Source organism: Perna viridis, chromosome 6 (assembly GCF_037379345.1).
Source record: "Perna viridis isolate PV_CMFRI_1.1 ecotype Kerala chromosome 6, ASM3737934v1, whole genome shotgun sequence".
In the NCBI taxonomy this organism is placed as follows: domain Eukaryota; kingdom Metazoa; phylum Mollusca; class Bivalvia; order Mytilida; family Mytilidae; genus Perna; species Perna viridis.
The window spans coordinates 5,951,403-5,969,732 of record NC_142450.1 but is presented as its reverse complement, the minus strand read 5'-3'; the positions used below and the strand labels follow the sequence as shown (position 1 = coordinate 5,969,732).

The 18,330-nt window shown below is 32.7% G+C and overlaps 1 protein-coding gene across 21 annotated transcripts in view; it reads right to left on the bottom strand.

Moving 5' to 3' along the window:
• LOC148613349 (neuron navigator 2-like) overlaps positions 1-18,330 on the bottom strand; it is a 295,727-nt gene that overhangs the window by 137,950 nt on the left and 139,447 nt on the right. For all 21 annotated transcript variants that reach the window (XM_088586749.1, XM_088586750.1, XM_088586740.1 and 18 more), the window contains one exon: positions 13,123-13,175. In XM_088586749.1, coding sequence (XP_088442875.1) covers positions 13,123-13,175 — 53 coding nt within the window. The remainder of the gene's footprint in view (positions 1-13,122; positions 13,176-18,330) is intronic.

The following is an 18,330-nucleotide window of genomic DNA, read 5'->3' as shown; positions in this document are numbered from 1 at the left end:
CTTTAAAGGTTTAAATCCAGCATCAAGTATACTTCAGTGAGAAAATGAACACTAAACTTTAGAAAAGACAAATGTTTCACTTTTTGCACTACATAGTGAGAACTTAACATACATGTTTTAAACTGTTTTAACACAGGAAGAATCTGTTAAATACAATGAAAAAATTCATGAGAACATTCACTTTTTCGCTTTGAATTAAAAGAAAAGATAAGTTTAAAGGAAGTTCATAATGCATTAGCTACATAAAGACCAACTGCTATAATTGTGGTATTGTACAATTTTTGAAGGGCTTCTGATCTTTTACATTAAATGTATATGTTATTTTTTTCAGTTCTTCTAAAAAGATTATTAGCAGCAGTAACTTTCATATAAACTATAGCTACAATGAAACTTTACAATTTCCACTTTATGTGGTGGAAGAGTTTCGGGCGAAGATTAGAGCAAATAATCCTACCATGGTAACAAACAGAATACATGAAAGCAGGAACATACAATAAGATTGTTTAATTGTATAGCAATATAATTTCACCATAGAAAGCAATGCAACATTACTGTGCAATAAATTTCCATACTGCACTAGTACAAATATAGTTAAAATTTTTGACATTATCAATGACCAAAGTTCATTATAAACAAGACTAAATTATATTGCCATACAATAAAAGAGTTATTGCATGAATACTGAGGAATATTATCCCTTGTAGAATGAATATTGCACTTGTAAAATCATGCAATATAAAATTCATCAGTATTCATACATTAACCATATAATATTGGATGTTCTTGATGAAAGTGCTACTTAATGAAGACATGAGGAATCCAACCATACAAACTCCCCCCACCCCCAAACAATGCCCATCTGTGTTGAAATACAGCAGAAATAATTGACCATAATGGAATCGAGAATTTTGGCATGCTATAAAACCTGTTTTAGCCCTATATTCAGGACCATTGCGATGGTTTCCAACTTTTAATTTTTTACCTTGATATTGCCAATTGTTATACCGACAATCTATAATACTATTCCTTTTGACTACTGCCTAGATTTTAACAGTTTGGTAATTTTGTTATTATCCTTCATCTTGTTAGTACAAGGATATACACAAAATCATAGTGTAACGATTCCCCTCTCTTCCTACAAAAGCTGAAGGAAACTTTAGTTTTTGGTTTCATCAGTCCTTCTTTCCTTTACCTTGAATGTTCATACTTTTTTCCTACAGCCATGGAGATACTGACTCGAAATTTGGTATGTAGCTTGATAAGGTACAGAAGAGTAAGTTCAAAGTTCGTTACAGTCCAAATTAATTTCTGGCTGAGTTATTGCCCTTGAACTTGTAAATTTCAATGTACAGTGAATAGGGGATTATGTATTACTATTTCCAATACTGTGAAAGTACTTTAATAAGTGGATATCATTTTGTGTGGATTTCAGACAAATCAATGGTTTGTTGACTCTTAAATTTGTGGTTGGACATTTCCCACAGTACATATAAAGGGGAAAAAGGTATTTTGTCAGGAGTTTAATTACATGGTTTGAGTCAACCACAAAATCCAAACTGGTTCCAAAGACATTTTTAAGCTAGACCTAAAAACGAAGAAAACCAAAAACAGAATAAATTATCTTTTTCAAAGCCTAAAATAATATTAATGATGGTAACCAGAATCAAACAACAATTGTTGTAGAAACTAACTTGGCAGCTGGCATAAGGGTTATCTTCACCATATCATTGTTAAATCTTTGAATTATGTTTTTATTTGTTCTAATATTTACTCTCTTAATAATAAATTAAATAATAATCTCTATTACATTTCTTCCTACTTCCTACCATTACTTGTTTTACTTAAACAATCTATGATATGTTTAGCTACATCCTTTAATCTCAGTTTCCGCTTTATAGATGATGTATTATAGTTTCGGGCTTTGATACATCACTACCCAAAGAACTTGAGATAAAGGATACTACTGACACCGTGAAGTCAGCCTCACATCTTAACCTACATTAAGAGATCAATAGTAAAGGAAGACTATTGACAAAACTATATGACAAACGCGATGACTTTTAATTCCATATTGTAAACTTTCCTTTCATCTGTGGCAACATCAATTCAGCACCTGCATAATGAGTTTTCATATCACAACTCATATGTTATGCAAGAACTTGCTGTAACTACGCAGACTTTTTGTATTGCGCTCGACTTCTTACAATGAGGCTTCTGGAACAAGGTTATGTTGCTACAAGATTGAAGTCATCACTACAGAAATTTTGTGGTCGTTATCATGAACTAGTGGATTGTTATGGTGTATCCATCTCCACCATGAAAACTAATTTCTTCAACGGGTCATAATTTTTTTCTTTCCTCTTTCGTCTACCATAGACTTGACTTTTTATAAGCATCTCGATGGGTGTCTCTAGAAAAGCAGAGGACACTTACCGTACAGGTACGCTTGGCTCATACTCCCAACTTTTAGTGGAGTCTGAGTTTACCATTTACTTTTGTAACTTTGTATGTATTATTTTCGTTATTTTATGTTTTTTGTTGTGTGTGGCTGTTTCCCATGTCTGGTCTTTGTCCCTGGATTACATTTCTTTGATTTCTGCTAGAATCTTGACTCCCTTGATTACTCTTTCAGTAAATCCATACAGAAAACTGTATGACAAATTGAATTAATAACTTCCTTACAATGGTACTCTGTTCCGTGTTTTTCTAGTATGCTGGTAGCATTTAACAGTTCTTTCACAAAGTTCAAGATTAATGAATCCCACTAAACATTATTATGTTAATGTGCCATGCGAACATCATTACTTTTTATCTTGGCATTAGCATGAAGACTTTGTTTTACTTAGAGATTTTATGATATATTTTTACTAAAACTTGTTGGATTTGTATTCATTGATACTCTTGAGTGAACATGGTGTGCTTATCAGTTGCTTTTGAATTTTAACTAGCTTACGGAAACAACGAGTAACAAGGCAGATACAGCTTGTTGTCTTTTGTCCTATGTGTTTGTATTCTCTATTGACCTCAAGCGTTAAATGCGAATTCAACAGATTTTTATAGTTCACTTTATTGTATTTTCCCACCACTGTCCAAGAAAAGGGAGAGGGATGAGTCCTCACAAACATGTTTTACCCTGCCACATACTGTATGTGCCTGTCCCAAGCCAGGAACATGTCGTCCAGTGGTAGTCATCATTTTTTATGTTCATTGCTATTCATTTTACCTTTTTCTATAGATTACGTTGATTTTTATCTCTTATGAATAGTTTCACTTCATTTATTTTGGGGTGTATTACAGCTTGCTTTTTGCTATGGGTTTTGCCTATCAATACAGATAATGTGATGACCTGTAGAAGTTGTTGGTTCCGTGGTATCTGATGGATGACTGTCTCATTGGCAATCATACCACATCTCCTATTTTCATATAACCTCCAATAACACATAGAATCAGGCAATTGTCTTTTATTTCAATATTTATTGTGTCTTCTCCTTCCAAAGATACAAATAATTCAAAATAAACATAAAGAAACATGATTAACAGTGTTGAAGAATACTATTTCATCATGGAGCTTCCAAATTCTTAATGTGAGAGACCAATACAATTCAAAGATTTACAAAAGCCTTCTATGGCCGAGGTCACTTAAATTATTCATTCATTAATTTCCTAATCATTTGTGCATGTGACAACCAACTTAATCTTTGGATGTTACAAAGATTCTATTGCAATCTTACAAAATCTACGATTGTATTTTACCATACAAATAGAACATTTTCTTGGTTTCTACATTCATCAATCGTCCCTTTTAATCAAGTTAATGAAGAATGTGTCACTTAGATCTAATTTCTGCGTAAATTACAGACATGGCTATTTACATGATTATAATGATAGAGCAAGTCCAGTAAGAGAATTCTACACTTTATAATAATCCTATGGGAAGCGAGACTGCACTTAAGCTTACAGTTTATATCAATGTGACACATGAGGACACTTGTCCAGAAGGCAAGGACTGCTATTTACTGTAATCTTCAGGGAAATGAGCAAGCACTTAAAGTGATGGCTTCCACTGTTTTGACACATTGTTAAGTGATGTTACCCCAGGTCAATGTGAAACCAACAATTCATCAAAGCAAAACGTGGTTGTTTTCAGGAGGATTCTGTTAGGGCTAAACTGCCGCTAAAGATCATGGTGAATCAGTAACAAGGAATAAGGCTACCAATCAATAATTTGAGCCTTGATATTTGTAAAGTACTTTCCCTTTAATTTTACCATCACTATCATTGAGTCATCCCTATTGATTCTAAAAATAAATCTTGATTATCATAACCTAACAAAAATACATGCTGATCCCTTAAATGACCAAATACTGAATAAATCTTGATTAGAAGGCCGTATCAAAATCCTTTGACATAACAAACTCAAATGTATCAGTAAAATACAGCCATTTGGAGTCAATTGTCAAACGTGATAAAAATTTAGTCGTAAATTACTCCATGTTTTACTATGTTCTTTGAGGATCAAATCATCGAATTTCAAAGTTTTCTTGGCAAGTAAAGATATATGAGCATTGAGTCATTCCATATAAGAATATGGTGATTCATGAATTGTTTCTATGGCCTTGTTTCATGACATCAACACACTGAGCCATGACATTTTGTGCCAAATGTTTCCAAAAGTAAATGAATCTATACCCAGGAACTATACAGAGTAAAACCAAAAGGACAGGTGGATGGATGGACAATGGTGTTCCAAGAAACATTTACAGGGTTACAAGATGTCATAATTACAATAGTGGCAGATCCAGCAATTTCTGAAAAGGGGGATGCCTGATTGACCTGGGGGAGGCTGTTCCAGTGATTTCCATTTTTTCTATTTTGTCATTGAATCAACCAAACTTTTTGAGCATAAGGGCAGTTTTTAATGTGAAAATATTGCCAGTTTCTTGAATTATTTTGGTGCCATGTAGGACTCATTACACCTTTCCTTCAGGTTAAGAAAATTCTGAAAAAAAGTAATCCTTATGCCCACCAACTGCCCCCCCCCCCAAATTTCTACTGGAGTGCCAGAATTCTATCCTGGTCAAACTGAGTGGTCCCTTATATCCACATGAGGGATATCACCTGTGCTACAAAACAAAATATGAGTATGGTGGCCAATGGAATGAATATTTCAGATCTATCCCCAGACAGAAAGCAGAAAGATACAAACAACAATGTAAAAACATAAAATCTATACATCACAACCCTGAAGGCTCCAAACCAATGTAATGAAAGCTAACATTATTCCATATGTAATTTGTTCTGTTGCTCTTGGAGATTTTCCCTTCATTAATTTGCATCAGTGTAAGAACATATCAATTTGTATCCAATTATGGTAGATTACCAGCCAGTACATTGTTTTCTATACTCTGTCACAGTAATTACTCTTTGTGAAGCTGGGATAGTTATAAACATAGGATAAACAACTGACCAAGTATAGATTAACATTGTCTGATTGACTGGAGAGTTTCTGGATCATGGCTATATGGAATAGTCATTCATGTTACAACCAGGGCAAATGGGAGTAAATGTGTTTCACTGCAAGAAAAAAAAGGGAGTGAAACAAGAGGCTCCAAGGAGCCTGAATCGCTCACCTGGTTAAATTTTTGCCTTTCAAGGGCAATAACTCTAACAAGAAGTTGTCCGACAATTTTGACTCCATGAAGACTTTGATAGGACTTATCATGAGGATCATTTCATCAATCGGAAGTTTCATTCAATCTATTGTAGTATTTCAAGATATTGACTGAAAACTGCAAAAAAAAACTTTTTTTTTTTTTTTGCCTTTCAAGGGCAATAACTTTTATATGGAGTCATCTGACAACGAGTCTGGAGACTTTTGTAGGCCTTACAATAAGAAACATTTCAGCAATCGAAAGTTTCATTCTATCTAATATAGTTTTCAAGATATAGGCTAAAAACTGTAAAAAAAAAATTCATTTTTCACCTAATCAAGGGCAATAACCCTTACATGGAGTCGTTTGACAACTTTGATCCCTTAAAACTTTTGTAGGCCTTATAATAAGGATATTTCAGCAATTGAAAGATATTGGCCAAACCTAACAGTTTTGGAGATATATGCAAAAAACTACTGTATGACTCTATGTTCTATTTTTAGTAAAGGCGGCAATGTTTTTTAACCAATCAAAAATCCAAATGGTCATTTTGTTAAGGATATCCTAAAAAAACAAAAATACCAACTTTCATTGAATTCTGTACAGTAGTTTTTGAGAAGAAGATTTTTGAAAGTAATAACATTAAAACATCCAAAAAGGACAATAATTCCAACATGGGTCAACAGATTTTCACCAAAATTAGACCACAGATAGATCTCATCATGCTGAATTATTTTACCCATGTCAGAATTGGCTTAACAGTTTTGGAGATATATGCAAAAATCTGCTTACTGACCCCTATGTTCTATTTTTAGTAACAGTGGCCATTTTTTAACCGATCAAAAAATTAAACACTCATTTTGTGCAGCATACTCTAAGGAACAATCATAAGATTCATGTAAATCTATTCAATAGTTTCAGAGAAGAAGATGTTTGAAAAATTGTTAACGACGATGACGAACACCATGTGATGGCAATAGCTTACATGGCCTATGTCCAGGTGAGCTAAAAAAAAAATGTTGGTTTGTATCAGTGGTTTTCTCAAAAATGTTTGAAATCGTGCTGAATTTCCACAACAAATATAATGAGAATGGATATGGTCAAAATATGTCAAAGAGACAACAATCCCACCGGGCTGAAAAATGTGAGCTCAAGGCTATCCATGGGTCTTCAATGAATGACAAGGAAACCCTTACACCACGGGGCAGGCTGTAGCTAGCATGCTCAAAGATCTTAATACAAAGCAAAAAAGTAACATTTTGAAATGATGTCTAGGATATGGAATTTAGTACTGCAGAAATGAGATTTGATGTAATTAATATACATTGTTCAGGTCTTATTTCAACATACATCAGCTAGATTTTTTTTCTTATGACTTATGGAAACTTTGCAGTATACTTAAAAATATATCTAAAGGTCCATAAATTTGAATAAAAAGAATGAAATGTTATTTTTTAATTCAATCATTTGATTTTTGTTGATCTTGCACTGCATGAAAAATCATAGAAAACATTTACTTGGAGTGAGTCAATAATTACAATAAATGGACAACAATACCATTTGATCAAGCCAGAAAGCATCAACCACATAAAAAATATAAGAAAACCAGAGAACAATCGATTTCAGACCATAAAAAAGATGCATAATTAAAAGTTCCATTCTCATTCAACTGTTATCTCCAATCAATTATTCATAAAATTTCACAATATCTCATTTTTTACAACCCAAAGATAGATGATTTATGACAAAATTAGCATATCAAATTAAGAATATCAGGAAAATCTATGGAGTCTTACCTGTGTGTTTATAAACAACTGCAGGGTGAAGTGAGCAATGATGATGCACCTGTGTTCCTTTGTAATCAACATAAAACAGACATCAATGTGATTGAAACAGACACTTACATGATGTCTATTTTTGTTCCACCCTCATTTTTGTGTCATCATATGCCATCTCCACCAAGCACTTAGGTTTACCAAGAGTAACATAATGAATATGGGCAACACATAAAGACATTTAAAAGGCTTATTATTATCAGCTTGAAACAGGTGTTTTGGTAGAATATTAGACTTGCTACAAGTCTCTCTGTAATATATATTTTATTCAATTAAATATCATTACTATCAAATATTCATTCACTATCCAACTGCTGCACAGAAAGGCGGATAGTGAATGAATATTTCTGTACAGCAGTTGGATAGTGAATGAATATTTGATAGTAATGATATTTAATTGAATAAAATATATATTACAGAGAGACTTGTAGCAAGTCTAGTAGGATATAAAAGCATTCTCTTTTTTTCAAGAAACACTTGCAGACTTGATTACTCTCAAGTAACAGAAGGAAGGTTTGAAACAATAACTGTAAATCTATTGAATTAATGAGCACAAAAAATCTCAATTCAGGAATTGGGATAAAATATTACAGCATTGATTACAATGAATTGTTCTTGTTTTAAAAAAAAAAATTCAGGTCACACATCAAACATGGTACATGTAACATGTTCACAACTGTCAATAGCATTCTGTAAAGAAACCACATCATCACCTCTTCAGTTGCCTATTTATGTCCATATAACCATAAAAATGAATCAAAAGAGAAAAGAATGCCTCTATTAACTACAGTCATTGATTATATATATTTAAAAACCAGTAGCTTAGTACAAAAGAGTCAGGCCCAAAGTCAGCCAGGTTTTGGGGGTTATGTTGAAATACCCCCCATTCCCAAACTGAGGAACAAAAGAAACTTTGCAAACTTTAAAAAAAATAATAATAACTTGAAATTGTTAAGCACTATTCAAGCTGAAAAATTTTGTCGAAATAACATCATCAAATTCCCTAAAACTTTCTGGCTACAAGCCTAAATGGGGCCTGTGCAAAAAAAAACTATAAGAACGGCATGTTTAAATTATTCTAATAGTATAGTCAAGTAGATCCCCCCTTTTATGAATTGGAAAATTTTTTTATGTTTTATTTTTTTTTTTTTAATCTTAAATTACTTAGAAAGCAAACTTTTTCAAACAAGCAAGCAGCATTGTATTACAATTATAAACAGAAGTAACTATGATGCGTATTTTTTACATATTTGCAAAAAATTGGGGGCCACAGGTTAAGATCTGGATCCACCACTGATTTAGTGTAAAATTGATGGTAAATTGATGGTCACAATGCTACTTTCTATTGTGACATCATTACTTACAACCAATTATCTATTTATGACATTTTGCAAAATTGAAGTCTCATCAATTACATTGTAGATAAGAAAAATATTGTTGAAACATATATAGCAATGGAAGCAATGAAATATGGACAATGACTGAAATGTCTTAAAGTATCAGTTAATTCTCTGGCAATTCACTTCACCAACCACCATATGTCACATAATCCAGAAAAAAATAATAAAAAGATTTCATTTATTATGGAAAAGAGGCTGAAAATCCTCAATTGTCACATGTCATTAATGGCATCATAATTATTGTGAAAGAATAGGCAAAAGGACAAATGTCAAAATGGACATTCATTGTGAATTGCTTAATGACCTTATTATTAAACTCTAATGACCCAATTATTGAACTCTCTGTGGGGCACTAGCTGATTCAGTTTCCTAATTTTGACTGGCAGCTGAAAATTATTTGTGCTGGTCACAAACAAAAGAAATTGGTGAGGATACTGTCAAGTTTATTGATTATTTATGATAGCTGATACCATATTGTCAAGCTGTAATCATATGGAAATACAGCTTTTGTATTAGTAGGCCATTTGGGATATGATGGAGAGACAGTAGAAACACATTTTTTTTTCAAAATGTAAATTATCACATTTTCAACAAGAAGATTATCAATTGTTTAAGTATGAGTCTTGGACAGATCTTAATGTGTCGTAATTCTTCCATTGGAAATTAAAGGAAAATAATTGAAAAGTTATCATATATAATATCGTAACAGTAATTGTATTGATTAAAGCAGCTGATCAATTTCATTGAATCAAGGCGAATGCAAACATTCCCAGACGTACATTAATTCCTCATATGAAAATGAATTTTCCTCATTTTTTTCATGTTTTTTACTTCTTTTTTTTTTGGTCCACTGTAAAAATAGACAAAAAACTTTATAGTATATACTCTAAAATAATATAAGCATGAACATTGGTAACAAAATAACCACAGAAAAAAAAAAAAAACATGCAAAAATTTCCTTGCTAAATTTGTTTAAGACATTAAAAATTCTGGCAAAATATTTGGTCAAGCAAAATTATGAAAGTTACACCCTGCTCAAATTTCCATGTAAACATTAATCTGATAAACCTGACTTAAGTGACGTTTAACCACGGAAGAACAAAACCATGGTCACATAAGACAGGTGGTCTTAATTAACAGGTTATTTTACAATGATCTATGTGTACATGACAGGTTATTGTTGAATTCAGGTGGTTGCTAAGACATTTATGGACAGTGACTCTCTAACCAGGAAACTTGTGGAAATATTATTTCAATGACAACACTATTTTAGTATCAAACTATGGGTATCAAAGTCAAAGGGCGAAAGTTAAATGTGAAAGAAGTCGAGAGCTACCATAGACCCAGACCCTATCCACCTTTTGCTTAAAAAGGTTGGTTAATTAAACAGTAAAACTGGAAAGGGCCCCTCTATAGGAAGCATAATGCCCCCCCCCTTTCTAAATTTCTGGATTTAACAAGAGTTTTGTGCAATATAGGCATTTTAAGCAATTCATACACGTAGTAATCTACTAACAGGAAAGTAAACTTATTAAGTTACATCATATCAACAAATGTTTCAGCTAAACCTAAAAAAAAATTCCTTTCTGGCTGTATTTAACAAAGTACAGATGTATTTTTAGTATCAAGTGATTTTTAGATACATGGTATGTTATACATTCATTTTTTAAGCATTTAAACCTATCAGTCTGTTTCATTGAACACTGGGATCAGATATGGTGACAACTGTTAATAACAACAGTCCATTAAAATGACATATTGACTCGAAAATATCATTAATCTTTTCAAAATTAGTTGCAGTTCAGAATTAATATTTGATCATTAAAAATTTAATTTGTCAACACACAATGAATGTAACAGGACCACCCATGGCAGATCAACATTTGTGTTATAGATCACCACTGTCATCATGGTCCATCACGCCTGAGTGAGTTATGGCCCTTTTAATGAGTCTTAACTGTTTACTGCAAATTCTGATTGCCATCAAGGTCAAACATGGCTAAACAAGTAAATGCCCTTTTTTAACAATTAGATGCAACATCTAAAATCAAATTGTGATTGCCATCATAACCAAACATGGCTGATCATGAGCAAGTAAATGCCCGTCTTTAAAAGTTGCAAAAAAAGTTGACAGTTAAACTGCAAAGCCATAAATCAATTCCCTGATTGTCATCAAGGCTGATCACACCTGACAGAGTTAATGCCCCTTTTTAACTGTTTCAAAAGAAGCACATGACCATGTGCACAGGTAAATGGAACTTCCTTTAAATTCAATAAAGACCAGGTGTAAAATGACAAAATCAATAATATTTCCGTTATTTAATGTTAATGGCAGACGCCTGGAACAAAGAAGAGTTCCGCTGAAGTTGATCGCATTTTACACAATGATGGATGAAAATTTGAGAAGGATCAATTTTTTACCTGCTGGTTTTGAATAAAATGATATTCATATTTAATGATTATCATTAATTACATAATGAAATGTTGCCATGGTAAAAAATCTTTATCTAAATCCAACAACACACACAAAGATACACAGAGCATGAAATACTGAAAGGAAGGTGAAACATTTGTTACTAGGAAAATGTACATGAAAAACAATATATCTAGCAGATGCTGAGGATATATTGCTTTCTTTAATGTTGACTCTAAGCTTTTCTGGTAGATACATATTAGATCATATGGTATATGCTCTTTTTCATATGCATTTGCATATTTTAGCTTTTTTATGTTGTCTAAGGCTGCAATAACTTAAGGATAGAAATGAATACACTCACATACCAAAGTCCCCTTATATTTAATGAAGATCCAGTTTAGGAATAAAGATTTTCATAAATTGAAAATGCAATATAAAACAATTTTGGTCACCTTTCAGAAAAAGATCCTCCAGTAGTGCATTTTCAGGAAAATATGTTTGAGGGATAAAAAAAAATACTGGCAGCATCCACAGAAAACATAAGTGTGCCTTTACTAGTTAATAAGTTTCATGAATTCGAGAGGAGTCAGGATGACAATAACAGAACTAACAATTCTTAGCAATATGAATAAAAGGATGCTTACACAGTAATGGGAAATCATATTACTTAATACAAAATTGGATTGGGCAGCAGTCTATGCCTATTCATGTCCACTCTATCATATAACAATTTTTATCGGAAATCGCCTGTACCAAGTCAGGACCATTGCCGTGGTTTCCAACTTTCCAGTTTCTACCTTGATATTGCCATTTGTTATACAGACTTTCCTTCTGACTATTCCTATTGACAACTGGCTAGAGACTACTCCTATTGACAACTGCTATTGACAATTACCTTGAGACTATTCCTATTGACAATTGCCTTGAGACTATTCCTATTGATAACTGCCTTGAGACTATTCCTATTGATAACTGCCTTGAGACTACTCCTATTGATAACTGCCTTGAGACTGTCCCTATTGACAATTACCTTGAGACTATTCCTATTGATAACTGCCTTGAGACTATTCCTATTGATAACTGCCTTTAGACTGTCCCTATTGACAATTACCTTGAGATTATTCCTATTGATAACTGCCTTGAGACTATTCCTATTGATAACTGCCTTGAGACTGTCCCTATTGACAATTACCTTGAGACTATTCCTATTGACAACTGCCTTGAGACTATTCCTATTGACAACTGCCTAGAATTTATCTGTAATAATTTTGTTATTACCCATCCAATATCTACCAATATCCATTCTTACCAAAGCAACCCAAGATCCTGCTGCCTTCTAAGTTTTTGCAACAAATGAATGTGTAATTTTTATGAGCATTCATAGCACTGGATTTAAGTACTAGTCCACATAAAATTCAGACACTGCCAATGGTAAAGTGATTCATGGTGAAGAAAAACCCACCGAACAAATGATGCTTTTCAGTCTATATATGCAATAATTTCACACAATGATAATCATTTCTGCATTCAGATCTGCACTTTTTAGAAAATCATACATTCATCTCCCAATAAAATCACATTAAGAAGGATAACTCTTGCAAAGTGCCAATTTCATGTACAATCTATATAATTTTTATCTCAAAAACACAACAATTAAATGAAAAACTAAAACTGCTTATGTGGTCTGTAACTTTTTCTAAACAAGAAATAAAACTGAAATTTGGTAGGTTTTTGACATGCATGAATCACCTTCTGCCAAATTTTAGAAAGACAGCTACTTAACACTACAGAAAAAGATACAACATAGATAAAGTCCTTACCATTTGAGCTGTGTTCTTTGGCTTTGATTTTATTTCCCTGATTTTTTCATTGGCTGAAATAAGAAAGAAAATAATATTCACTAAACTTCATGGAAAGCAAAAGTTGAAATGAAACCAACAAAAATGTTAAGAACAAGTAAGGACGAAGAATCTGGAAATATCATGCTGAAGATCCAAATTCATTCAGTGCAAGACGATCAACTGGTGCAATAATACACCACATTTTTTTAAAGAAAACAATTTAATTTGCTGTTGGGTTTTTTGGGGGGACAGAGGAGCATATCTAATATCTGAAATTCACTCCAATAGCATCCAAGATTTGTAAACAAATTTATTTTTACCAATTTTGCAAAAACAACAGTGAAAATAAATCACTGCACCCCTTCATTGTAGAATATGCATTACATCAAAGTATAAGTCTTGAAATTAAACAGCAGTGAATTTAAATTGATACTCTGAAACTAATAAAAAAGTATACTCCAAAAAAGTATAGTACCCCATTTAAATATTGGTCACACACTGTGGAGATGGTTCAGTTATTTAAGGGATCATTTTCTTCACTGTCAACATATACAGTGAACCCTGTCCAAACCAACCCACTTTGGAATTAAAATTAGTCCAGTTTAGACAGGTGTTCAGTTCACCAAAGTTCAAAATACATGTAAAGAGGTAGACTTAAGGTAAGGGACGCAACTCTTGCAAATCATTGGAATTTCTGTATTCAGTATTTCACATTAATCTCATGCAAGCATCAAGGTAACTTGGACTGACTTCATTCTGTCTGAAATGAAAGTTTGATAGGCTTTGGTGAAATTAATTATGATACAAATTTATCACTGATTTCAAGAGTTATGTCTCTTACACTAGGTCCCTCCTTAAATCAAAACCGTATAAAGGGACTTTAAAAACTGTCTGGTTTAGGCAGGTTTTCAGATTATACAGAGATTGGTTTAGCAGTATTACTGTGTAATATTTTAACTTTGTGATGTTTTGCAGTCTTTCTTACAACAGGGTGGTATACCATTCTGTATTTCTTTCTCAGCAACAGATGTGAAGCAACAACTTCAATAATTTTTTGTACTAATTTATTTCTTCCAGAGCACTTTTGCGTCTGAACTGGTGCCAAGCGTAATATATGATAAATTACAGAATGTACTTATAACTCTGCAGGGATACAGTCTGTTTTTGTTTATTAAATTAATGAACATTTTATTTAATAATGTAAGGTCTACCTACCCAAAACTCATCCAATTACCAAACATTGAATAAATATAGACGTTCTGGGACTTGAATTTACAGAAATGATTGAAAATGGTTGAATTATGATATAAGAGGCCTTGAGCCAAAATTTGAACTGTAGGAAACAAACAAAAATAACATGAATATTGCATGTTTGTAGTTGATGAGAAGCAGACTGCAATACAAATAGATCAAACTATCAAGACCAACAGCATGTGACCCAGCTTAAAATGTGTTCTTTGCAGCTTTTGAAAAGAACATAGTAACCAAGGTCAATAAAGGAATTCTTACACATTAGTGGCAAAAAAGGGTACCTGCACCCTAAAAAATCTGTCAGAAAACTATGAAAGTACCATGTATGCTCTCTGGTTAAGGGCTATATCAAATTAGTATCATCAATAAAGTCACTGTTACAGGAGTAAATAAATTAAACAATTTGTGACTACGAATGTCCAATATATTTTAATGGGTCTTCTTTAAAATTTTGTCAGCTTGCTAAATTAAAGCTCATCTTGTATTTGACTTAAGGTAGCTACTGCCTACATAGCATGCATGACCTACTGCCTACATAGCATGCATGACTGTTCAGCAATATAAGCTGAAACAGTAAGGTGTACAAGTTGTTGAACGAAGTATACATGTACATCCACATCAATAGAAAGACAGCAAGAAATGTATGCCCCATCTACTTAAAGCCACATACCAAATCAGAAATCAATCCATCCATTGGGACTTGAAATAATTCCTACGAAATTTGAATGGACAGAATGACAGAAGGATATACTATCCATTGATTAAGTGGGGGTACAATAAACTCTGATGAAAATGTAGTAGAATATTGACAACCAACCATAACTGCAACAATCTTAAAGTTGATAAAATAGTCTGTATTGATGATTTTTATTTGGTGTTTTGTTTCCTAATTCGTTTCTTTACTTTACTTTATCTCCATTAACCTTACACTTTGGCAACCAATTTAACAAGGGTTACATTTGAATTTAAATTTACATGGCCAAAAATTTAAAGAAAACATTCAATTTCAGAAATATTTCTTTCTTCTGAAGTAAGCAATTTTACAACTGCTAGAAAAGCCTGACATACAGAATCAGACAGCTTTACATACATTGCTGCGGGCAGACAACTTTCTTACTGACAGGAGACCAAAACACCCAAACAGTTCATGTACGTTATTTTGCATTGTCAATAATGACTCCTATATTGGAGCCTAATATATGGAATTTCCACATTTCAAATTTATCTAAAATCACAAAAACATGACAGAGATGGATGTTTTAAATTAGAGAAACAGATCAAACCAAAATCTAAATTGATTTGTCATTGCTTTTTTCAAGTTACTCAATTATTACCCGATACCATCGTACAGGAACCAATATGCAATCGGCAAACATTAGAAACTATGAGTTGACTAATGGTAGCTTTCCTTCAAACTTCAATTTCAATCAATCTTTCCTTGGCTTAATGAACCAAAATTGACTATAAAAAATGAGTGAAACAGTAAAAAAATATCCTCCCTAACTGAGATTTAATTACCAATTACTCAAAACCAAACAGGATTTATATTCTTTTGGATTGGAGATTATACTGGCTTAGAAAAGGTAAATTATTTTGATTAAAATTTCAAATGAGCCAATCATAAATGAGTTGATAAAAAGAAAGAACCAATCATATACAAGATTGCATTACAAAATCAACTTACAATAGAGACTGAACAGACATATCAATTTGAAGTTCCATGGATTAAATAACAATTTTCTCTCTGAATCATAAGATATTGTAAATATTTCAAGAAATATTCATTATCATAAAAATATTAGAAGCAGTTTGAAAACAGAGTCCATGTCATGGTTTGGTCATGGAAAAGTCAAGCACTACTGAACTAATTGTGAAGATAAAGTTTTATTCCCAACTGACCATGGCAGTCTCAGTTCAAAAGTTATCTGAGGTCAAACTGTCTGGAGAATTCAGTCAGATCATATTTTCTTGGTTGCAGTTTAGCACCAATATATACACCATACATAAGAGGCCCGAAGAAGCAGTAATCACTTGCCTAGGCCATAGTGCAAATCAAGCCAAGGACAAAACCTTTAAACACCATATACAACAGGTCTAAAGGAGCCTTAATCACTTGCCAAGGCCATAGTGCATACAAGGACAAGGACAAAATACCAAATACAAGTTGTCTAAAGGAGCCTTAATCGCTTGCCTAAGCCATAGTGCATATGAGGCCAATTGCAAAACCTTTTAGAAGTCATTGTACATTTTTTGTCATATTGAAATAATTTAATTTCAGATGTAACACGCTTTCTGATTGGATAAAAAAATATGTCCATCATCTTATAGACCAAAGTAAATTTTGTTATGTGACTGTGATATCATCAACTCTTTTTGTTGATTTACTCTTTAAATTATAAGAAATGATAATTGTATTTTTTCGGTCTATGAAGAAATACCCTCAATCATATGATGCACTCTAAATAACCTCCATAGCAGAAGTGTGAACCATGGGCATTGAGGTTATTTCAAATAGACCGAAAAAATGTAAGAGTCATTTTTTTAAATAATTGTAAGCAATGTAGCTCTAATACATTTCATTATTGGTTGTATATATAATCATAGGCCAAATCATGATGACCTGCACGTGACCCAAAGTGACGACATACATACTCTCCCACTTTCCCACAGGTGGCAAATGTCATGATGGGCAAGGCAAAGTCAAACAGAGCTTGTCCAATAGGCAACCTGAGTTTTGATGGGTTTTTTTTCTGTTCAACATATCATAAGGGCAAGTCAATGTTGAGTTTCAGCAAACTGAGTAATGTCTACTTGAGCAGTTGGATATTTTTTTTAATTCTACCCCTGTGAACCTTTGGACTAAGTGACTTATCAAGAAGATAGATAATATGGGTATTTGGGACCTTACCTTGATTATATGAAAAGAGTGATTTTTTTTACAAGCTGCAAATCTTCAGAAATTAAGATCTGCATGAACAAAAACTGCAAAATAACTTCTGTCATTATAACTTCTTTCCACTCTTAAACAGAACAAAAAAAATATTTGAAGAATCTTTTATAAAGGAAATAAAGAACTATAAGCTTGTGGTAAAAGCCAGCCATACAATATCCATATCAGTATAATGAATGAAACTAACCACCAGCCTATCATAGAAGTACCTTCAAACTAACCACCAGCCTATCATAGAAGTACCTTCAAACTAACCACCAGCCTATCATAGAAGTACCTTCAAACTAACCACCAGCCTATCATAGAAGTACCTTCAAACTCAGAATGAACTTAATATCAAACTTCGTCACTTCCTGTAGAAATGATACATGACAGTAAATGGGTTTCACACTTTTACCAGACAACATAACCTCATCTTTGGAGAGATAAAGCTTTGCTTCTGATCACCAACAACAAAATCAATCCTCAACAAAGAAAACAATTAACAAATTATATGAAAAAGACACTGTCAATTTCTCTGGACATTACATGTTACATGAAGCCATGTTAAATCACTTCTGTTCTCAGATTCTGACTTAATTGTAATACATAAGAAACAACTGAAAGTTTTCAGAAAGTGGATATTGTTTAATTGATTTGATACAAATCCTGTCAATAGTGTTGCATGTATGGCTTTTAAAGATAAGTATCATCAGGAATATAAGTCTTAGTATATTAACAAGTTGTTTATCACTCCAAGCTTGGTATAGTATCTTTGGTTGAGTGATTTTGACTGATTGTAGTTTACATAATTTGATAAATATACCCTTTTATTGGGGAGGGGTTCTGGAAGAAGAAATCACCTCATCCAACCTTAATGGAAAATTCGAAAATTTTCTTGCACTATTTTGGCAAAAATACCCTTAAAGAACTTTTTTTTGTAATTACATGATTGACACCTGTATAAGAAGATAATCCATTTAAAAAAAAAAAAAGGAAAATAAAAT